This window comes from Watersipora subatra, chromosome 6, assembly GCF_963576615.1.
Source record: "Watersipora subatra chromosome 6, tzWatSuba1.1, whole genome shotgun sequence".
Classification (NCBI taxonomy): domain Eukaryota; kingdom Metazoa; phylum Bryozoa; class Gymnolaemata; order Cheilostomatida; family Watersiporidae; genus Watersipora; species Watersipora subatra.
Window position 1 is genome coordinate 27,482,983 of NC_088713.1, and position 24,915 is coordinate 27,507,897.

At 36.6% G+C, this 24,915-nt stretch overlaps 1 protein-coding gene across 1 annotated transcript in view; it reads left to right on the forward strand.

The window, feature by feature from the left end:
* The window catches only part of LOC137398177 (uncharacterized), a 300,195-nt gene that overhangs the window by 48,012 nt on the left and 227,268 nt on the right, over window positions 1-24,915 (forward strand). Inside the window, 23 exon segments of the mRNA XM_068084283.1 lie at window positions 1,554-1,771; window positions 3,314-3,506; window positions 4,831-4,977; window positions 8,001-8,140; window positions 9,097-9,202; window positions 9,528-9,744; window positions 9,903-9,985; window positions 11,070-11,201; window positions 12,097-12,240; window positions 12,714-12,827; window positions 13,632-13,757; window positions 14,787-14,930; window positions 15,055-15,226; window positions 15,617-15,795; window positions 16,103-16,249; window positions 17,311-17,425; window positions 18,078-18,237; window positions 19,025-19,148; window positions 19,600-19,741; window positions 19,899-19,996; window positions 20,920-21,099; window positions 21,645-21,795; window positions 24,540-24,721. Coding sequence (XP_067940384.1) covers window positions 1,554-1,771; window positions 3,314-3,506; window positions 4,831-4,977; window positions 8,001-8,140; window positions 9,097-9,202; window positions 9,528-9,744; window positions 9,903-9,985; window positions 11,070-11,201; window positions 12,097-12,240; window positions 12,714-12,827; window positions 13,632-13,757; window positions 14,787-14,930; window positions 15,055-15,226; window positions 15,617-15,795; window positions 16,103-16,249; window positions 17,311-17,425; window positions 18,078-18,237; window positions 19,025-19,148; window positions 19,600-19,741; window positions 19,899-19,996; window positions 20,920-21,099; window positions 21,645-21,795; window positions 24,540-24,721 — 3,414 coding nt within the window.

Genomic DNA, 24,915 nt, shown 5'->3' on the forward strand with positions numbered 1-24,915 from the left:
GGCACTTGAGAGGTGTGGCCTTATTTATGTATAGCTGTTGGTTCCAGGCACTTGAGAGGTCTGGCCTTATTTATGTATAGCTGCTGCTTCCAGGCACTTGAGAGGTCTGGCCTTATTTATGTATAGCTGCTGCTTCCAGGCACTTGAGAGGTCTGGCCTTATTTATGTATAGCTGCTGCTTCCAGGCACTTGAGAGGTCTGGCCTTATTTATGTATAGCTGCTGCTTCCAGACACTTGAGAGGTCTGGCCTTATTTATGTATAGCTGCTGCTTCCAGGCACTTGAGAGGTCTGGCCTTATTTATGTATAGCTGCTGCTTCCAGACACTTGAGAGGTCTGGCCTTATTTATGTATAGCTGCTGCTTCCAGGCACTTGAGAGGTCTGGCCTTATTTATGTATAGCTGCTGCTTCCAGGCACTTGAGAGTTCTGGCCTTATTTATGTATAGCTGCTGCTTCCAGGCACTTGAGAGGTCTGTCCTTATTTATGTATAGCTGCTGCTTCCAGACACTTGAGAGGTCTGGCCTTATTTATGTATAGCTGCTGCTTCCAGGCACTTGAGAGGTCTGGCCTTATTTATGTATAGCTGCTGCTTCCAGGCACTTGAGAGGTCTGACCTTATTTATGTATAGCTGCTGCTTCCAGGCACTTGAGAGGTCTGGCCTTATTTATGTATAGCTGCTGCTTCCAGGCACTTGAGAGGTCTGACCTTATTTATGTATAGCTGCTGCTTCCAGGCACTTGAGAGGTCTGGCCTTATTTATGTATAGCTGCTGCTTCCAGACACTTGAGAGGTCTGGCTTTATTTATGTATAGCTGCTGCTTCCAGGCACTTGAGAGGTCTGGCCTTATTTATGTATAGCTGCTGGTTCCAGACACTTGAGAGGTCTGGCCTTATTTATGTATAACTGCTGCTTCCAGGCACTTGAGAGGTCTGGCCTTATTTATGTATAGCTGCTGCTTCCAGGCACTTGAGAGGTCTGGCCTTATTTATGTATAGCTGCTGCTTCCAGGCACTTGAGAGGTCTGGCCTTATTTATGTATAGCTGCTGCTTCCAGGCACTTGAGAGGTCTGGCCTTATTTATGTATAGCTGCTGCTTCCAGGCACTTGAGAGGTCTGACCTTATTTATGTATAGCTGCTGCTTCCAGGCACTTGAGAGGTCTGGCCTTATTTATGTATAGCTGCTGGTTCCAGACACTTGAGAGGTCTGGACTTATTTATGTATAGCTGCTGCTTCCAGGCACTTGAGAGGTCTGGCCTTATTTATGTATAGCTGCTGCTTCCAGGCACTTGAGAGGTCTGACCTTATTTATGTATAGCTGCTGCTTCCAGGCACTTGAGAGGTCTGGCCTTATTTATGTATAGCTGCTGCTTCCAGGCACTTGAGAGGTCTGGCCTTATTTATGTATAGCTGCTGGTTCCAGGCACTTGAGAGGTCTGGCCTTATTTATGTATAGCTGCTGCTTCCAGGCACTTGAGAGGTTACTTGTATACTCTTCCTTCCAACTATTTGGTAATACTTTATTAAGGTTGTCAGCCGCTTTTTACAGCTACAGTAGAAGAAATCAACTGCCCAACCGGTACGATACGTGAGACTGTAGGAGCAGGTAGTGTTGACGATTGTCTCCCCTGTCCAGCCGGCGACTACTGTCTAGAAGGAAGCTTTCAAACTACAGGCGGTTGTGAAGCTGGCTTCTACTGCCCGTCACCAATTATCAACCCTTATGGAGATATACCACCCTATATTGGTTCATACGGTCCGAGACAAGTGAGTCTGGCTAATTACTTACTGTGTATATTGGTTCATATGGTTTGAGACAAGTGAGTCTGGCTAATTACTTACTGCGTATATTGGTTCATATGGTTTGAGACAGGTAGGTCTGGCTAGTTACTTACTACGTATATTGGTTCATATGGTTTGAGACAAGTGAGTCTGGCTAATTACTTACTGCGTATATTGGTTCATATGGTCCGAAACAAGTGAGTCTGGCTAATTACTTACTGCGTATATTGGTTCATATGGTCCGAGACAAGTGAGTCTGGCTAATTACTGTGTATATTGGTTCATATGGTCCGAGACAAGTGAGTCTGGCTAATTACTGTGTATATTGGTTCATATGGTTTGAGACAAGTGAGTCTGGCTAATTACTTACTGTGTATATTGGTTCATATGGTCCGAGACAAGTGAGTCTGGCTAATTACTGTGTATATTGGTTCATATGGTCCGAGACAAGTGAGTCTGGCTAATTACTGTGTATATTGGTTCATATGGTTTGAGACAGGTAGGTCTGGCTAATTACTATGTAAATTATGAGTGAAAGACCTGATGTTGAACTAGTGTGCTATTGTTGATTCCTTCATGAAACATTTAGTTAAATAACTAGTTCACATTATTGGCTACAGTCCAGACAGCGACAACAATATAGGGTCTGTATATCAATTTATATCAGATTATTATGGTTAGTGCGGTTGTCGTTATTTTATCAGAGCTAGCTTCACACACACACTACTATTTATGGATAAGTATTTAATAACAATTTCAACTACCGTACTTTTTGGACTATAAACAGCACCCCTATATAAGCCGCATCTGCTTTATTTTCCAAAAACGATAATAAAACAATACATAAGCATCACTTTTGTATAGGCCGCAGAACTCAGGACGGTGTTTTTAACGCGGCAGCAATTTTGCTGGTTAAAACTGAACAGTGCTTAACGAAACAGTTTCATATTAACCGACGCTTTTTAGCCTAGTCCCTAATGGAACAGTACCGTTAGGCATTGTTTCGTATTTTTTTCACCGCTAGAGGCGTACTAACAGGAGATTCCCGTTAATGCGCCCTAGCGGGCAAAGAAAAAACCACAGAATAGCCGCACCCTTATATAAGCCGCATGGCTCAAATCATCAGAAAAAAGTAGCTGCTAATAGTCTGAAAAGTGCGGTAGTTCAAGTCACCTTATCGTTTTATGATATTTTTTAATCCTTATGGTACTTATGCTAGAAATAATGTAATCTATTTGACTGACTGTGATCATGGTCGATTAGCTTGTGTTTAAAATAATGATTTTACTTATGAAATACTAAAGCTGGAGATATGACTTCATATATCTCAAAATAGAGTGTTTTATTATTGGTTACATTCTAGACAGCAACAACAATATAAAGTCTCTATATCAGCTAATTCTTGATTATTATGGCTAGCACAGTTGTCATTATTTTATTAGAGCTAGTTTCAAATATTACTATTTATGGATATTTATTTTATAACAACGCTCAAGTCGCTTTGTCATAGCAAGATATTCTTTACAGGTTGCTTGTCCCGAAGGCACCTATGCTGGAAGCGCAAGAACACCAAATGCATCAATGTGCCCACTCTGTCCAGCAGGTTTCTATTGCCCCCTGGGGACCATCACTCCGTTGGACTGTCCGAGGGGCTACTACTGCGTGGAAGCTCAGTGGAAAGCTGAACCTTGTCCTATTGGCACCTATGGAAACTCTACTAGTTAGTAGCTCTATTGTTTCCCCCTCTTCCCGTACTGTGGATAGTTAGGCGTTGTTAGCTCTTATTTATGATCTCCATTACTACCTCTACTATGCAGTATCTTTAGTAATTTATCTTGAATAAATGTATCTGTTCTCCGTACTGATTAATAGATCTATTACTCTCTAGTAATGAGTAGATTTATTACTCTCTAGTAGTTAGTAGATTTATTACTCTCTAATAGTTAGTAGATTTATTACTCTCTAGTAGTTAGTAGATTTATTACTCTCTAGTAGTTAGTAGATTTATTACTCTCTAGTAGTTAGTAGATTTATTACTCTCTAGTAGTTAATAGATTTAGTACTCTCTAGTAGTTAGTAGATTTATTACTCTCTAGTAGTTAGTAGATTTATTACTCTCTAGTAGTTAGTAGATTTACTACTCCCTAGTAGTTAGTAGATTTATCACTCTCTAGTAGTTAATAGATTTAGTACTCTCTAGTAGTTAATAGATTTAGTACTCTCTAGTAGTTAGTAGATTTATTACTCTCTAGTAGTTAGTAGATTTACTACTCCCTAGTAGTTAGTAGATTTACTACTCCCTAGTAGTTAGTAGATTTACTACTCCCTAGTAGTTAGTAGATTTACTACTCCCTAGTAGTTAGTAGATTTATCACTCTCTAGTAGTTAATAGATTTAGTACTCTCTAGTAGTTAATAGATTTAGTACTCTCTAGTAGTTAGTAGATTTATTACTCTCTAGTAGTTAGTAGATTTACTACTCCCTAGTAGTTAGTAGATTTACTACTCCCTAGTAGTTAGTAGATTTACTACTCCCTAGTAGTTAGTAGATTTACTACTCCCTAGTAGTTAGTAGATTTATCACTCTCTAGTAGTTAATAGATTTAGTACTCTCTAGTAGTTAATAGATTTAGTACTCTCTAGTAGTTAGTAGCTGACTGATTTTGAGTTTGGTTAACCCTTGTTCAGTGAAGTAAACTTCTTCAGATGTTATTTTGCCAAAGAGCATAAACTAACAACAAGATAAAAAGAATGATTTTTCAACAAATTAAATATCATCATCATCATGTAGTTACGCGATATTTTTGATGCTAAGGTTGCCTATCAGCTTCCCCAGGCATAAGGAGGACCATATACATGCTGTCCCACAAACTCTGCGCTAAGTTTATAATCATTGTATTGTTCTATTGTTATCTTATTATAATGCATATTTTTGTTGTCGTTCAATTTTTGACATCTTGAATATTTAATGCTCGGGCTATAAAAAGTTCTAAAACTCATTGCTTGTTTCAATCAGTCTTAATGCAGATGTTACGTGACTTGCAGATTTGGACCATGTGGACAACTGTACTCAGTGTGATCCGGGCAAGTTCTGTGACACGCCTGGCTTGCTCGATGTTAGAGGACCGTGTGATGCTGGATATCTCTGCTATTCTGGTGCCTACACATCCGGCCCAGTTGATGGGGTGACAGGTAAATTTCCTTTGGTCTTTAGGCATGCAGGTTGACCTTTAAGAATCACTGTCAGCTATTAAGCTTCAATAGTTTTACACTCACTTCTATCTGATGCCATTTTTGATACAGGTATATAGAATGAGTTTACATGGTGCTATTGTAGAAATAAGCTTTAGATATTCCTATATTTGGACTGTGAGTAAAAACATAGACTTTACCGAGAATTCTATTCTAGTTGATGCATACTCTTATGGTGAGGTAGTCTGTGGCAGCTTAATATTCATATCAGTGATCAATATTAAATACATTGAACTAATATATACATTGGGATAACCTCTCAAACCTAGGCAGGTATTCCTTGTGCATAATTTAGTTGATGGCAGCAAGCGAGTTACTAGCATAAAATTTCATGTTATTCATTAACAATGAACTTACACTAATCTTTTGTAGATTTCATCAGAATGTATCGGTATCTTAGTAATGATAGTATTTCTATCTGTATCGGTATCTTAGTAATGATAGTATTTCTATCTGTATCGGTATCTTAGTAATGATAGTATTTCTATCTGTATCGGTATCTTAGTAATGATAGTATTTCTATCTGTATCGGTATCTTAGTAATGATAGTATTTCTATCTGTATCGGTATCTTAGTAATGATAGTATTTCTATCTGTATCGGTATCTTAGTAATGATAGTATTTCTATCTGTATCGGTATCTTAGTAATGATAGTATTTCTATCTGTATCGGTATCTTAGTAATGATAGTATTTCTATCTGTATCGGTATCTTAGTAATGATAGTATTTCTATCTGTATCGGTATCTTAGTAATGATAGTATTTCTATCTGTATCGGTATCTTAGTAATGATAGTATTTCTATCTGTATCGGTATCTTAGTAATGATAGTATTTCTATCTGTATCGGTATCTTAGTAATGATAGTATTTCTATCTGTATCGGTATCTTAGTAATGATAGTATTTCTATCTGTATCGGTATCTTAGTAATGATAGTATTTCTATCTGTATCGGTATCTTAGTAATGATAGTATTTCTATCTGTATCGGTATCTTAGTAATGATAGTATTTCTATCTGTATCGGTATCTTAGTAATGATAGTATTTCTATCTGTATCGGTATCTTAGTAATGATAGTATTTCTATCTGTATCGGTATCTTAGTAATGATAGTATTTCTATCTGTATCGGTATCTTAGTAATGATAGTATTTCTATCTGTATCGGTATCTTAGTAATGATAGTATTTCTATCTGTATCGGTATCTTAGTAATGATAGTATTTCTATCTGTATCGGTATCTTAGTAATGATAGTATTTCTATCTGTATCGGTATCTTAGTAATGATAGTATTTCTATCTGTATCGGTATCTTAGTAATGATAGTATTTCTATCTGTATCGGTATCTTAGTAATGATAGTATTTCTATCTGTATCGGTATCTTAGTAATGATAGTATTTCTATCTGTATCGGTATCTTAGTAATGATAGTATTTCTATCTGTATCGGTATCTTAGTAATGATAGTATTTCTATCTGTATCGGTATCTTAGTAATGATAGTATTTCTATCTGTATCGGTATCTTAGTAATGATAGTATTTCTATCTGTATCGGTATCTTAGTAATGATAGTATTTCTATCTGTATCGGTATCTTAGTAATGATAGTATTTCTATCTGTATCGGTATCTTAGTAATGATAGTATTTCTATCTGTATCGGTATCTTAGTAATGATAGTATTTCTATCTGTATCGGTATCTTAGTAATGATAGTATTTCTATCTGTATCGGTATCTTAGTAATGATAGTATTTCTATCTGTATCGGTATCTTAGTAATGATAGTATTTCTATCTGTATCGGTATCTTAGTAATGATAGTATTTCTATCTGTATCGGTATCTTAGTAATGATAGTATTTCTATCTGGATTGTTTTTGATGTTTAAAGTGATCTGGCTGCTAGGATGCTAGGAATTATTTTTTTACTGATCAGACAAAAAATCACTAACGATCGCAGGATCAAATAAATTTTTATTTTACCGTTTTGAACGTTGAGCCGATGTTGACTGGTTTTTCCAACTTCCATTTTTTCCACGGAGGCACGATTTGTTTAGCTTTTAGCACAAAGCTACGCCTCTCAGATAATCGTTTCATATTGTAATTCATCGAGTAATATCTTGTTGATGGTACTTAAATTTTATTAGCGTTCATATCCTTTGCTTAACGTTACTAGGCGACTGCTTTATAAACGTCTATCGGAAGCGACATAAAAGTCGTTTCCCCATACAACCGATAAACAACATCTTTGTCGTTTCCCCAGCCAAAGGGTTAAAACTCTCAAATCAATCGAAACTGTGATTATGACGTCTATAATGGCAAATAGACCAACAGAATAGAGATGCATAATGCCTCAATTTGAATGCAATAGCCAATATTAAATATCGCAACGATAACAACTTGTGACATCATTTTGCAAGTAATTTTTTCCTGAGCAATTCAATTTCTATCAAGTTTTATTGATTTTAATCTTGAAACATCCTGACAGTCAGATCAACTCCAACATCAAAAACCATCCAAACGATAGGAAAATACCGATACATTCTGATGAAATCTACAAAAGATTAGTGTAAGTTCATTGTTAATGAATAACATGAAATTTTATGCTAGTAACTCACTTGCTGCCATCAACTAAATTATACCCAAGGAATACCTGCCTAGGTTTGGTAGGTATTTCAGGTCAATATGCTATCATAATATTAATCATGTACACATATATATTAAAGCAATATACCCGTATATAATATTGATCACAGGTTTACGAATATTAAGTTGTCGTAAATCACAGACTACCATGTGTAATTTGTGTAACTCATTAAAGGTAAAAGTCATTAGTTATAGATTTCATTTCAACCCTCCTTTAGTGACCCCAACTGTAAGTCACAAACTCTTCATTCTTGGCATCTTCACTGATTGCCAAAAGAGGAAAATCTGTCTAAGTGTTTAGCTGGCTTGCTCATGGCTGCTACTTTTACAGGTGAAGTATGTCCACGCGGTGGATACTGTCTTTCTGGCTCTTGGTATGCCACACCTTGTCCTTCCGGAACTTTTTCCAACTTCAGCGGAGCCGTCAATGATGCTGACTGTGAGGACTGCTGGGAAGGCTACTACTGTAGAGTAAGTTGATCCAATGGCATCTGTAAATCTTGGCTGTTTGTTATCATGGTTGTAGAACAATGGCTGTATGGTTTATTATGTTCCAAGTTTACCTTCATTTCTTACTGTGAGAAAATCAGTAATACTATCACATAGATTTACTCCTTTCTCAATATTATTTTGCTTTATAAACAACGCAACTATTGTGTAAAGGAACTAGGCAATTCAGTAGAAGCATTATTTCTATTTTTACAATCATATAAAGTACCATTGATTCTGAGAATCCGCCAATAAGAATTCAACTAGATGGGAAATCAGCATGTACTCTGAGAGACTCAAAACCTTAAGCAATAAGCGTGACACCTTATTTGCCGGGTTAGTGTGGAACACAAAAATCTAAATTGACACAATTTACCTGACGCGAGATAAGATGTTGCTGAAAATTTCCTAATTAAAAAACTTTCACAATAATATGCTAGAATAATTTGTAAATCTTTGAATGACTTATCTTAATGAAAATCTTACTAATGATATCGGTAATATTAATTAATAGATATAATCCCATTTGATTATCGGTTTGCTCTATAAAAAATCTAAGTTATTATGCGATGAAACAAGGCTATTCAAGATAGGCCCCAACCCCCAACTTCATCAATGATGGCTGTCGAAATCAGACAAACAGTTTGCAGCATTTCATTGATCTTGTGTCAACGACTAGGACCAGCCATTTTTACAACCATTTTTGCATTACACCGACTTTTCCGTGTGGAAACACTTCTGATAAATTGGCCTGGTGTACATGCATTGTAATACATAACCTTGATAATCCGTGTTTGTTGTTGACCTTGACCGCTGCTCACGCTCAAGGCTGTGGCACTATTACTGATTGCTCCATGTGGAATTACTCCTGATTACAATTATATGTTAAGCATTATCGGACTGATGTTGTCACTCCTCTAATAAGGCTTCAATTTTAGGGTACTGAAGGAGAGCTGGCTAGTGGAGAACCAAATGGCAAGTGTTGGGGTGGTTACTATTGCCCCCCTAGAAGTACAAAGCCTGACATGGTTCAGACTCAACCAGGTATAGATGTAGATCTATTTAATTGGCCATGAATGCTACTGCCATTTAATTGGCCAATATTTTAGCTGAGTTCCACCTCCTGATGCATAAAACCATCTCCATATGCAGATTTTTGCTTGCAGATAATATATTAGCAACATTACCAAGCAGTTACCCAGCTGTATATTCACATTATCTTTTCACATTGTTTTTCTATAATTAGTTGAATGTAATTAATTTTAATTTAATTAGATTTTAATTGAACTGAAATTAAATTTTTATTATAAATATTTTATTATTAATCGTTTAATTATTCTTTATTTACTGATTACCTTCTCAAATACAGGTTACTATTCTCCCTCTGGTGCCTGGGAGCAGACGGAGTGCCCGCAAGGCACATACGGACCTGAGTATAACATGAGTGTCTGTGAACCTTGTGGCCTAGGTTTTTACTGTCCTAACGCTGCCATGACAGAGCACTGGCCTTGTCCTGCCGGCAGCTACTGTAATGAGACATATGGCACGAGGTTCTATCTCTGTCCTACCGGTTCCTACACAAACCAGTGAGTTCAAACAGCACCTGCGTTACATGCCATCCTGTCCTCATAGTTTGATGGTCACTTTGAGAATGGTTAATGATTTGTTAATGATTTATTTTGATGTAGTAAACATTTTCTCAGTGATTCTTTTGTAACAGTTTCGTCGTTTGTTTCCTTGTCAGATCGGAAAACAGCAATATTACGGACTGCTTGCCCTGTCCAACCGGGCAATACTGTGAGACAACAGGGGCTACTAGTCCTACCGGTGAGTGTCGATCATTGATGACACACTCGGGAAGGGTTTAACAGCTTGCAAGATTTCTTCACCATTCATAGTTTTGATTCGCAGTCATACATTGACATACGACCATAATGTACTCTGGGACTGAATTAATATAATTATTATATATCTCTTTACAGTCACACCTCAACAAACGAGCTCGTATATCAAATTTTATTGTATCTCAAAGCATTATTTCCTATATAAAATAACCAGATAAAAATTAGTCCGTTTCGATATTCTGAAAAAAATGCCTAAAACAGATTTTATGGTGGAATGCGTTTTAGTTGTTCTAATTCCCTACTAATGCTCACAAAGTAACAAATATCTATTGGTTATGATTTGCAATAAGGTGTAACAATACTATGTACAATACTTCATGGAGTTCTTACCTTCGAGACAGACATAGCGGCTAATGACGGTGTGAGAAAAACTTCACCGCATTATGTCCAATATGTTACACTTTTGTCACACCGCGGCAACATAACATAAACTTTATATTTATTTTGAATGAATTTAAATTACTAAACACACACATGAAAATAACTTTTAATCATACAGTAAACTTAATCCAAAAAATGTCATTTTCATTTTTGTTATTTACGTTTGTTTTAACACTTTTTGCCCCGCTTTCACTATCACCTTTAGCTGGCGTTTTTAAAACTTTCTCCAACTGATTCGACAAGAAAGACTGAATGATGCTGCTCTCATATGCTGCTTCTCGCATACTTGGCCACCTAACAGCCACATTGAGAACCGTCTTGTATGCTTGCGTCTCAAATTTGTCTCGTATCCCAAGGCTAAATAATCCTCAAAATTCTGTTAATATCTCAAGCTTCTCACCTGTTGGAGCACTCGTATGTGGATGTATGACTGTAATTTAGGAATGAAAAGAAAAGCTCAGTTTAAAATAGTGTGGCCTTGACTCAATCATTCTATGAACATAGCTATAACATTCTATACAACTCATGAACATAGCCATATTCGTTCTTACCATGGCCTCAGGCTAACTGTTACTAGACATTGAATTTAAATATTAGGTTGTACTTCATTTGACTGGTTGTGGCAGGTGATTGCAAGGCTGGACATATTTGCTGGGGAAGTGCCATACTGAATGACCCAATATTTAACGATGACGGTGGCCTGGATGAATATAACAACACAAAGACAATAGTTCTTTTTGGAGACGCCTGTTCACCAGGTAGGTGCTCACCTGCTAGTCTTGTGCCTGATATGCGTGTGATCATATATAGTGATAGATATGCGATCATAACTACTGGTACATAAGCGATCATACTGATTCCGTGTCATGCTACAATAAAGATTTCAATAAGGAAATTTTTGGCAGTAACTTCAAACTCAGCTTTTGTATCGAGTTTAGAGCCAGAATTGGCTCATTTAAGTACTGTCAAACCTTAGCTTAGGAAGTTTCTGACATACTGCCTGTCACATGAAAGCTGAGCATGTGTTTGGCTCAACTTGTTAAGGATGTTTCAGTATACAATATCTGACATTTCTCAAAATGCTACTATTCCGGTAGTATAAGTAAACAGAGTGATAAAAACTAAAAGAAAACTATAATAATAAAACATTAATTATTTTAAACATAATATTACTAGAAATTCCACTGTCATACAGCCCACGACCAAAGTGATATTGGAAAAAAGAAAGGGTACTGATGCTTGAGAAATGCAATATTAGCAGTCAAATGGCACTGCAGTGCAATAGGAGAACTGCAATGGTAGCTGCAAAGGTAGCTGTAAGGTACTGGGTGTTATTATGTACAACAAACAGCAATAATGAAAAAAAAATTACATGTTTATATCTCTCTCCGCAAAAGGAGAGAGATAATATTATAATATTATTATAATACATAATAATTTGTATAGTATATTATATATTATATATGTAATATACATATATATAATAGCAATATAAAACGGAAATGCTTGGAGTATATGTACTTGAACACCAGCCCACTCAAGTCTTTATGCTGGAATACTTCAGTCAGTTGATGAAATAAATGAAAGGTCAAAAGGTCAAAATCGTTAACTGCTGATACTTTATATAATATTTCTCTCTTTCCCGTTATTCAGGGCACTACTGTCCAGAGGGTACGGCTAACATGCTGCCGTGTCCTAAAGGTACCTACCGCTCTCTCACCCTCGGTAGATCAGCAGCTGACTGTGTCACGTGTGACCCTGGAATGTTCTGTAATCAGTCAGGTCTGAGTGCGCCAGGTAAGACAAGACATGATCGGATAAATCTTTGCGTTGCACCAGGCAAAGTTGGACAAGTTAAGGTAAATTCTTGTGTTGCACTAGGTACGGCAAGACAAGGTAAGATAAGTCCCTGTTTCATCAGGTAAAATGAGATAAGATAAATTGAATATTTATATGGTGCACCAGGTAAAGTGGGACAATCTAAGATAGAGCTTTATGTTGCCTTCGATAAGACAAGGCTGGATAAATCCCTGCCTTGCATCAGGTAAAACTACGGAAGGTAAGATAAATTTCTATGTGGCCTAGGTCAAACAGGACAAGGTAAGATAAATCTGTGTTCCATCAGATAAAACTAGAGGAGGTAAGATAAATCTCTATGTGGTGCATCATGTGAAGTGGGACAAGATAAGATAAATCTCACATGGTAAGGAATGCTATAAAATATTATAAATAATGCTTCTTTGATTTGTACCTCTAGTTTGTTATTGCAGTGGGGTATTGCTCTGCTGGCTATTACTGTACCGGTGGCTCATACACAGATCAGCCGTATATGAACAGCACAGGGGGTGGTGACATATGCCCCCTCTACCACTACTGCCCCACAGGTTAACACTTTAAATTGCATTTGTTGAGTTTATGCATATTAATTTTTACATTGGGTCTAATTATGTATTTGCTGAACTTTAAAGTTTGTAACATAAATTGTCCACGGACGGACAAGCTACTCGTTGTGAAATATATTTTTTATAACTAATATATAGTTACTAATACACCTAATATATAGCTACCGCTACAACTAAATTTAGTTAATTTAATTTGATTTTATTAACTTTTATTGAAGGTAGACATTAATGATGTAAAACCATAGCTGATAACTTGAAATTATATATTTTACATAATATCAATAAATATTTTATGTAGATTCTATATTAATATATTATATCTCTGTTTGCTACTCTATTGAATCAGTGAAAAGCATGAGAGGATAATCCTTGCTAAAAAAGCTTGAGCTCCATTAGACTTTAATTCACATACACAGAGCTTAACTTATATTAACAGTTTCTATAACCACTTCAACTTAAACCATTTCTGACAACACTGAGTTTTGTATTTCTCTCTTTGATTGACTGAGATCTCGTAAAAGGCTTGAACTCAAAATGATACTGAGATTCTATTTTAATAACATGTTATATAGTACTAATTGTATGATATTTGTTTTGGCTCCTTGGTAAAGATTATCGTTTGAATTGGTTGCCTCCATGTATATGTTTATGTAGCCTGCTTGGGCAGTAGATAAAGTCATCTTAAATGGTTGACTCTGATTTGTATTTTTGAGCAGTTTTCCGATTATTTTTTAAAAGTTTGTTTAAAAATTCTCTCGAATCATTCAAACTTTTCTCTACTTGCAGGTTCTGAATCACCAATCTCATCTCCAATTGGTTACTTTGCTAATGAAACCGGCCAAGCCACTGTAGAGCTCTGCATTGCTGGCTGGATCTGTTATGCTGGCTCCGCTCCCCAAATATGTCCTCAAGGTACCGTTATTATTGTTACAGCGTATTCATTCCAGGCATCTGTAGCTAGGATTAACATAACTTCGCACTCGTAGCACTGCTTGGTTTAATCAAATTGAGTTGTTCTCTCTGTTTGTATTTCCTGAGGCAGATATGAACGCAGTATACTCTATGCAGTTTAGATATTGATTTGGACAGAAAACTCTGTTTTAGTGTGAAGGAATCTCCTGTGACAATTTTTTAACAATTTGAATATACATTACTTTATAGAATCTTGGCTATGATTCCTAATATTATGCTAGCAGCAAACTGATCAAAGTGTAGTTGCCGTGCTACTTTGTCAAATTTATTTTGTCTATTGTTCACCCTGTAATGCTCGAAAAGTTTGCCAGAGTGAATGGTATTCATTTTGGCAGTATAATATTTAGGTCAACAGTACGTACTAGAATATTCTAAACTATACGATATCACTCTTATGATATGTAGGTCAACAGTACGTACTAGAATATTCTAAACTATACGATATCACTCTTATGATATGTAGGTCAACAGTGTCTACTAGAATATTCTAAACTACACTATATCACTGTTATGATAGAAGATGGTTTTACTGTTTTTTGAAATATCTTCTGTGTGTGAAGAAATGCAGAAACTGAACACAGCCTTGAGTGGGTGTCTGTTAAAAAAATGACCGACATCATGCTGTGCTCAAACCTGCACGGTCAACACTTACTAACAGTTCAGGAATATAGCGTATAATGACTATAACCTACTTTCCTAGTCAGTCTGATAGTTGTTCTATACCTTACCGTTGACATCTTTTCTGAAACATCTTATCGGATATCTGCGGCATTCCCAATAAACACCTGCAGGGTTTTCAATAGATATCTGTAGCATTTTTATGGGTATTCACAGTATTTTCAATGAATTCCGCAGTATTTTACAGGAAATCTGCAGCATTTTCAATGGATATCTGCAGCATTTTCATGAGTCATTTGCAGAGTCTTGCTTCATTTTAATTCTCATAGTCATTTACTTCCTGTTATGTAGGCTCTTATTGCGAGGCCAGCACAGATGCTTTCCCTAGACTCAGGCCTGAGCCATGCCCTCTGGGGACGTATGGTAACGCCATCGGTCTTACCTCTGCATCTGAGTGCGAGGATTGCGACGAGGGAGCTTATTGCGCTACTGAAGGTTGATATATTACCTACAATATTTGTTAGCGTGTGTGATTTCAACTACACTATGTTTTACTCTGCTTCTGTCTCAGACCTGGGTGAGAGTTTCCAGATGTCAGTATCATTTGTTATTGACGCAGGTTTAACTGAAGTAACTGGTCTCATTGCTCCTGGATACTTTGCCATCAAGGGACTGCATGATACTCGTACGCCAAACTTTGACAACATGGCTGATCAAGGTGTCTGCTGGAAAGGCTATTACTGTCCTGAAGGTACTTCCCAGCCCGTGCCATGTCCTGAAGGCACCTACAGGTGAGTGGAACCTGTTTATCATTTGTGCCAGCAAGTACTTGTCATCCTACTTAATACATCCATAGGGATGCTTATAATTGAAAAGAATGACGCTTGTATGAAACAACCCACAATATTATTTTATTATTTTAGAATTGTATTATGAGAGTTTATAATACTTTATAGTTTAAAGGTGATGTAATGATTCTATTTGGCTGTACTTTGCTGTAAAGAATTCTTTTTCACTTACATATCTGGACTTTCAAAACCAGCCAGTGCAAATACCTTGTGATTCACTCTCTGAGAGTTTTTGGTTTTTGAAAAACAAATGTACGCAAGTATTTATGGAAGTACTTCAAGTTTTACAGAATCCTTACAAGATTGCCTATGTATTTTTTTTGCTTGGTTCAGGATATCAACGGGAGGAACAGGGTTAGCTTCCTGCACTTTGTGTGACCCTGGCTACAGCTGCCCCTACACAAATATGACATCTACAGGCACCATCCTATGTCTGCCTGGATTCTACTGCATCTCAGGGTCACCAGAGAGTGCTCCCGTGAATGAGACATACGGATCAGAATGTCCTGCTGGTATGTAATTTTTAATTTTGTAATTTAATCAGAAAAACTGGCAGCTAATTTGTTTAGCTAAATTATAACTAGTCACACAGGACTACTGTATTGGTTAGTATTCTAGTTAACTTATAGAAAAATTTCGATTGTAAATTATTGTTTGATGAAGTGATTGGTGCCCCAAACACCATTTTAGGCTAGTTATCAATAAAATCGATTGTCAGAATTCCTCTCTTCAAGGGTATTCACTAGAAGCTGCGGTATAATAGAGTGTGTTACTATCTGATACGATGTTAGCTTAGTTTTAACAATGATTTGCTTTCAGGTCACTACTGTCCGGAAGGTTCCTCAGCACCCAACCCATGTGATGCTGGAACTTATGCTAATGAGACAAGGTTTTCAGTTTGTACAGATTGTCCTGCTGGGTTTTTCTGCCCTCATACCAACATATATCCAGAGTCATGTCCTCCTGGTTAGTTACAGCACGCTTCATCATATTCTATTATTTCTGAACAAGGATATTTTGTATTAGCTGATTTGTTTCATGCACAAACCTTTTTTCAGACTTGCTATTCCTATAAGTGTATAGTTTCTCATAGAAGCTCCCTATAGGTGAATAGTTTTTCATAGAAGCTTCCTATAGGTGAATAGCTCCTCATAGAAGCTGCCTATAAGTGAATAGTTTTTCATAAAAGGTTTTAATGGGTGAGCAGTTCTTCATAAAAGGTTTTTATAGGTGAACAGTTCTTCATAAAACGTTTTTATAGGTGAACAGTTCTTCATAAAAGGTTTTTATAGGTGGACAGTTCTTCATAAAACGTTTTTATAGGTGAACAGTTCTTCATAAAAGGTTTTTATAGGTGGACAGTTCTTCTTAAAACGTTTTTATAGGTGAACAGTTCTTCCTAAAAGGTTTTTATAGGTGAGCAGTTCTTCATAAAAGGTCTCTATAGGTGAACAGTTCTTCCTAAAAGGTCTTTATAGGTGAACAGTTTTTCATAAAAGGTTTTAATGAGTGAACTCTTTCTCCAAATTGTTTATTTTTATCAAAAGTCGTAATTGTTATTACATCTGAGGCACAATGAACAACCCTGTGCCGAAATCATCCTTTAGACCTTTTAGTTTTACAAATAGTGCATAATATATTAATGCTAATATTTGATATTTTACCCTTTTTACAATAGCATCAGATGTGTTAACACTGAAATTCCAGCGTCCCGCTGTTGCACTGGTTTATTATATAACTCGTCTTCAACTAGATTTGATGTGAGGTCGCATTGCCTATAGTCTATATTCAGCATCATAAATCACTCATTGATTCCCAATCTGATACCATTGTAAATAGCCTACATGTGTTATGTTTTACCATGAGCTATGAGTCAAATTGCATGAAAGGAATTAGGATAGTTTTGCTAATCGTTGCGGGAGGCTACGCCTCGGCCCCACACCAGCAAGTCATAGGTTAAATAATAGTACTCCAGTGCACAAGTCTCTCATCCCATACATCTCAGTGTCTTCTTCATATTTCGATAGGTTATTACTGCCCTGCACTCTCCACTACTGGCACGTCTCTGCCCTGCCCTGCTGGCAAGTACAACAATCTCACAGAAAGATCCGACCCTGGGGACTGCCTCACTTGCCCTCCCGGGTAAATATTTTTCTATCAAAGTAGATCACAGGTGATGCAAGCGCACATTAGGTAACAAACAGATGGTGTAAGTGTTCATTGGGTGAAAGGTGGTATATGTGTTCATTAGGTGACAGGAGGTGCAAGTGTTCATTAGGTGACAGGTGGTTCAAGTGTTCATTAGGTGACAGGTGGTGCAAGTGTTCGTTAGGTGACAGGTGGTTCAAGTGTTTATTACGTGACAGGTGGTGCAAGTGTTCGTTAGGTGACAGATGGTACAAGTGTTCATTAGGTAACAAACAGGTGGTGTTTCGAGGCTGAGTCTGAGCTTTTAATCCGAAATTTGTTGAGCTCTAGCTTTTCATAGAGACTTTGCACACAGATTTAGTGAGGCAAATACATTTTGTTAGGAGTTTGTTCTCATATACAATTTCAGATTAAGCAAACCACATTGTGCTATTGTTTAGCTTGTTATATTAAAGCGATGATTCGATACATTAGAATTTTGAATTAAAGATACTTTTGTATGATAATTTCAATTTGGACTTTTGTACAAAAAAGGAAAATCCGGCAGGTCTGATTACAATCTTAAACTTTTGAATTCGATGATCAGAGCCTCTGATATTCAACAAAGACTCGATTCGCTTTTGCATACCCTTTGTTTGCTTTTTAGGTTGTATTGCGATGGAGTCGGCAATGTTTCACCTACTGGAGAATGTGAGGCAGGCTGGTACTGTACAGGGTCATCTGACATTGCCACTCCTGCTGATGGCTCTGGAGTCGGGGGTCAGTGTCAGCCAGGCTATTACTGTCCTACGGGCAGCACGCAAATGGTAAATTTTTTAATCTCATAAAACTTGTCAATATGGTCAATTGGTTGATTATTGACATTGGTCTATGAATCAATCTGTTATGGTCCATGATCTGACTGCTGTTTATTGTCTATGATCTGACTTTTGTCTATGATCTATGATCTGATTGCTGTCTATGATCTGACCGCTGTCTATGAACTATGATTTGACTGCTGTCTATGGTCTATGATCTTACGGTTGTCTATGGTTTATTATCTGACTGCTCTGTATGGTCTATGATCTTACGGTTGTCTATGGTTTGTTATCGGGCTGCTCTCTATGGTCTATGATCTTACTTTTGTCTTTGGTCTATGATATGATTTCTGTTTATGGTCTATGAGCTCAAGATCATGAGGAACCAATTTTTTATCATTGATAGAAAATCATTGCGTTCAGTTCGACAGATTCTGAAAAGATTTCCAAGTCTGTTTAGAAATTTTCACTGAGTAAAATAATTACAGAGATTTAATCATACTTCAAGAGGCTAGATGAGATAGGTTTTACAAGCTACAAGGTTCTAAAGGTTTTTCAGGTGTTAATTTTACAACAAGGAAGTGTTTATCATGGAAATAAAACACTTCTGTAGCTCTGGTCTTGCTAGTTCTGTTATTTTCCACTCTGTATGTATAGATTTCTCTGCTATAGTACTTTGCTAAATTATTGGCTTTATTTGTTGTTTGACATCTCTTGCAGGTTCTCTGTACTTATTGGTTGCTTGACATCTCTTGCAGGTTCTCTGTACTTATTGGTTGTTTGACATCTCTTGCAGGTTCTCTGTACACCTGGACGATACTGTGCAGCATATGGTCTTGCCACACCTAATGGCACCTGCGACTCTGGCTACTATTGCGAGGAAGGAGCGGCAACCTCCTCCCCTACTGATGGAGTCACAGGTAGGAGTCTGGGCTAAGTTAGTTGTTAAACACTAAATTTCTCACCGTCAGAATGTGAATGGTTTAGTAATATGATGGACCGTATATATGACGCATATAGGGTGGAGAAGTTCCAGGCATTTAAGAACAGTTTGTTATTGGATTTCAGACATTTAAAAATGATTTTCTACCTAGGTTGTGTAACTTTCAAATACAATATTGTTATTATTAAATGATTACACGAAACATGATAATAGTTAGTAATAACTGAAATGTATTTTCATGCTGATGGGTAGAATTTTATTTGTTGATAATCTGATAATATTGATAATCCCCTGTCGCGACACTGATGATGTTTATGCTGTATGGTTGGATCATTTGTGACTTGCTGTGAATCCTGTGATGTTTTTGTCATGAAATGGAGTTGTCTAACTAGGTTAAATCATGTAGTATAAAACATTTGGGTATTTAGGAAACATCTGCCCGGCCGGCCACTATTGCGTGCAAGGAAGTGAGAGGGAAGAAAGCTGTCCACCCGGAACCTTCGCTAACTTTACTGGAGCTGAATCTGTGTTGGACTGCTTAGACTGTGTTCCTGGTTTTTACTGCCAAGGGTATGTTCAAGATCTTCGTGCTGTCATCTTTACGACTGCAAATGTTACAAAATAAACTCTTGTGAATATATTTAATACAGATAGTTTAGTAATTAGTAGTTTATGGCTAATAAGTGGTAACTAGGGGTAAGTGATAGCGTGTTGTTGTTTTGTGTAGCTATGGGAATGACAGGCTAGATGGAGAGTGTTCAGCTGGTTATTATTGCGCAGGAGGAGACAATACATCAACTCCTACTCACACCATCTGCCCTCAAGGTCAGTAAAAAATGATATGCTAGTTCATACAGAGTGTTTGTTGCCAGATGGTACTAGGAGAAATTTTCAAAGCTTATAGCAGACTTAGATAAAATTTTGATGAATATTTTTATCCACATATCATAAAAAGTAGCCAATTAATGTTTATTAATAGGAAACTAATCTTGGCTAACAGTTGGCACAGTTTGAATGTGGTATTGATGGGGAACTTTTGACCGTGAACTTTGGCATCTTAGACATGTCTGCCATATTCTGCACTCTTGAATGTTTATAATGGTAAAATCTCCCTAGCATTCAAAGCAATATGAACATGCGTGTTGATCATTGTCTCTGTTCATTGTCTGCTTCTAGATTTCCTAACTGTAAATGAATTTAAAACATTCTAACTTAAAATGTATAAATTAATATATTTGTAATAATCAATTGCATATTAATATAAACATACATTGTTAAATATATATGTTCAATTATAATTTTAAAAAATGCACTGTATATTATCAATGTGAGTTTACCTGTACACATCGTCTACCAAAACTCAACTCTTTATAAGTGGGGTCTAGATTAGCACCGAATCTTACTGTCCAAGTAAAACTAGAATGTCTAAAGGGGAACAGAACTTCCCTATGACATACAATCTGTTTCCAAATGTTTGCTGTGAATGAAGTTTCAAGAATTGTCTACTACTCTCTTCAACTTTCATTAGGAAAAAGGTAGATAACTCTCTATATCACACAATTGTATTCTATTGCTGTTTATCTAGCATACTAAAATGTTTGCCCAAGTCAATAGTCTGCTTGTCTGCTCGGCCAATAACATAAGACATCAAAGTATATTTGAAATTAAATCATTTGCTATGTAGAATTAGTTAAGCTTTGTGAATAATTCAAGTTGGAATAATAGTAATTTGGTGGTCTATTCTTTAGGTCATCGCTGTCCAATGGGAAGTCATGAACCAATAAGGTGTGACTCAGGAACCTATCAGGATGAGACAGGTCAAGGGTCATGCAAGGAATGTGTCCAGGGATTTTATTGTGACAACACAGTGGAGCCTGTGGTTCTCTATAACAACAGCTATTGTCCTGAGGGCCACTATTGTCCTCCAGGTAACCGACCTTTCTTTGGCCTTGTTCTCTTTTGACCAATCAGCTTTTTCATACTTGAAATAACCAATCTGACGGGCTGAAACAAATACTCCATCTTATATATTCACTATGATTAAGCATCTCTAACCCTTCAGAATCAGGCCTAATGATATCAGTGGAAATAACACTAATAGTTATCTGCAGAAATAACACTAATAGTTATCTGCAGCAATAACACTGATAGCTATCTGCAGCAATAACACTAGTAGTTATCTGCAGAAATAACACTAATAGTTATCTGCAGAAATAACACTAGTAGTTATCTGCAGAAATAACACTAATAGTTATCTGCAAAAATAACACTGATAGCTATCTGCAGCAATAACACTGATAGCTATCTGCAGTAATAACACTGATAGCTATCTGCAGCAATAACACTGATAGCTATCTGCAGTAATAAGTACTAATCACGTGGATATTTATTTACTTTGCAAACAATTTTTTCCTTATTGAGAGGCAAATCTTCGAATGAATTGTTAGTAATATTGTATTTTCACTGTCATCAGGTACCTCTACTTCGCTGGAAAACCCGTGTCCTGCTGGAACATATCTCAACTTCACAGGTGCTTCGTCATTGGAAGACTGTGTTCCTTGTCCTGGGGGCTACTACTGCGATGAAGAGGGTCAGAGCTTTTACTGGAAACTCTGCACAGCCGGGTTAGTGACCTTGGATTTGGTTCAAAGCTCAAATGGCCGAGACTTTTAAATACCAATGAGTAAAAGTTGGCAGTTTTTATGAGCAGACGATTCCTTAAAATGTTTCACCCAAAGTTTCTAAGTTAATGACGATTAAATGCATTGTTATTATTATTATGTGTGCCATCCATTGCAACTGCTTTAGAGGGCATCCTTATGATGAATAGCATGTCTCTGTCTAGGTTTAGGTTTAATATTGAAGCTTCTCATTTGACTTCTTCAAGCTTTTTCTGATTCTAATTCTCTAATTTAATTCTCTCAGGCTAAATAATTGCAATGACTATAGTTGTTCTCAATAATACATCCATAGAACCAGTAAACCAGTTTGACATATTATTGTATATAAGCTAGCTAGGTCAGTGGCTGGTTAATAACTAGATAGGCTGACATGTTCTTAAGCAAACCTGATTTTATATCAAAGATGAACATGCACAAAATTTTATTAGATTTTGTTAGAAAGTATCAAGATTTTTCTATCATTTGCGATTGTTTTTGATGTTTATGGTGATCTGATTGCCAGGTTCAAGATTAAAATGACAAAACTTGGTAGCGGTCAAAACACTCGGATCAAACCAAAGTGCAATCATGATGCCTGTAGTTCTTAAGAAAGCGACACATTAGAGACACTGTAACTTGGACGCAATAGTCGATATCAACTACAACAGCAATAATAACTAGTGATGCCAATTTATACATATTTCTCTATTTTTTACCTTTTTGAATCGCGATCAGGTTTCAATGATTTTAATCTTGAAACATCATGGCAATCAGATCACCTCAAATATCGAATAAAATCCCAAATGTTAAAAAAATATCAATATTTTTGGAGAAAATTGACTAAATTTGTATGCAAGCTCATATTAAATTAAGGACTAAATGAGAATTTCGTAAACAAGCACAATGGAATCTGTTTTCATATTAAGCTATCAATACCAAACAAACAGCTCACTTTAAACTAATTGTTGCAAAGATTGTCAGCAATCTCTATATTGTTGGGTGAAAGTTTAAGAGATGGTGTTAAATTTCTTTGCTAGTTTCATCGTAAATGGAAGGCATGTATTAAAAAGTTGCCAGTGATCATAAACTCCAGAATACCGTACATTTCAGACTATTAACCGCTACTTTTTTCTGATGATTTGAGCCATGTGGCATATATAAGGTTGTGGCTATTCTGTGGCTTTTTCTTTCACCGCTAGGGCGCATTAACCATAATCTACGGTTAGTCCGCCTCTAGCGGTGAAAGAAAATACGAAACAATGCCCAATGATACTGTTCCGTTAGGCACTAGGTTAAAAAGCATTGGTTAATACGAAACAGTGCCGTTAGACACTGTTCCGTTTTTAACAGCAAAGTTGTTGCCGCGTTAAAAAGCACCGTCCTGAGTTCTGCGGCCTATACAAAGGTGTGGCCTAGGTATTGTTTTATTATTGTTTTTTTTTGGAAAATAAAGCAGATGCGGCTTATATAGGGGTGCGGTTTATAGTCCGAAACGTACGGTACATACATATAAAAGCATGCAGGGAAAACAAAAAATGAAGAAGTTAACAGATGCAAAAATTTGTTAATTTAGCTATTGTTGACTTACCTTGTGTAGCTTACTCTAGCTCACTATGGAAACACAACTCCTAAATTTCTGTGCCCATTGACTTGTGATAATACTACATCTTATATATGCACTTGTTTATCAGCCATAGCGACGATTCCAAGATTAGAGCAATTGTTGACCAAATATGGTAGCACAATTCCTTGTGTGACTGTGACCAACTACGGAGAATGACGCATTCGTTAGTGCGCTTGTAAACTAGTGACTACGGTAACATTGACTAGTTACCATAGTCACTCATCAATGTTACCATATCTTAGTCAATATTAGTTGACTAAGGTAACATATCTCCTTGTCCAGTGCACTAGCTGAACAACTGTAATAGGAAAACCTCTTATTTATTGCACCAATTGACCAACATTGGTAATACTACTCCCTATTGCGGTTTACTATATAACTTACCTAGTGAAAGCTTTAGTTCAGTTTGTCACTAGTTTATGTTACCTCTATTTACTATTTAAAACAAAGTTTATAGGGACTGAAATTTAATAGCACTTTCATAAAATTGGCAGCAATTGAAACGCTATCTAACACATGAAAAACAATTCTAATGTATGCGGACGTAACAAGAAGAAACGTAAATATAAAATTGGATTTTTTCATAGTTAGTTTAATGCGGAAATAAAAAATGTTTGTCTTTCTGCATCAGTTTGTTAATTTTTGTGTTGATTTAGCATGATTAGTATAATGGTACAAGTTTAAAAGTTATTGTGTTTTATTTGTATTAGGCCGGAGCTGACAACTCCCTGAATTTAAACTCTCTGCATTTTGTTTTTTAACTACATATTTTTTTACAGTTCACAATAGAAAATATAAGTACAGCTTTGAAATCTGAGCAAGCCAGACTCATCAGGTGCTAAAACCGTACTGTTTTACGTATGAATTTAGTTTAGAGTAGGCCTTTAGCACCTGAAGAGTGTGATTGGCTCAGATTTTAAAGCTGTACTTTTAATTTTCTTGTAACCCATTCAATGTTGTGATAGCGTTATAGCGCAATTAATATGTAGTCACTCTACACCCTGTTTTATTCGAGATCCTTTCTTAATTTCAGCGCTTTATACTTGAAGTCGTCACAATTAAACTGGTTGTTTTTGTTATATAGATATTTCTGCAAGATGGGGGCTGCATCAGCCACCCCTACACAAAATGAGACAGAAGCTGATATATGTCCTCCTGGTCACTACTGTCCAGAAGGCACTGCTCAGCCTGAGAAGTGTCCCCTCGGTACCTACAGTAACGCTGTTCTTCTCCAGTCAGCCTCTGAGTGTCTTGACTGCTCAGCAGGTCAGCATCTCTGACCTTCTCTCCTAGCATCTTGTTAACAGATTTTTACCTGTTGTGAGTGCTAGCTAGTGCGTCTAGGGGTAGCATCTGTATTTCTCCTGTTGGTGCTAAAGGACTTCTATACACTATACTTCAGAGTGTACAGAATTCCTTATATAAAATGTACATATATATGCTGAAATAGAATTCCAGAA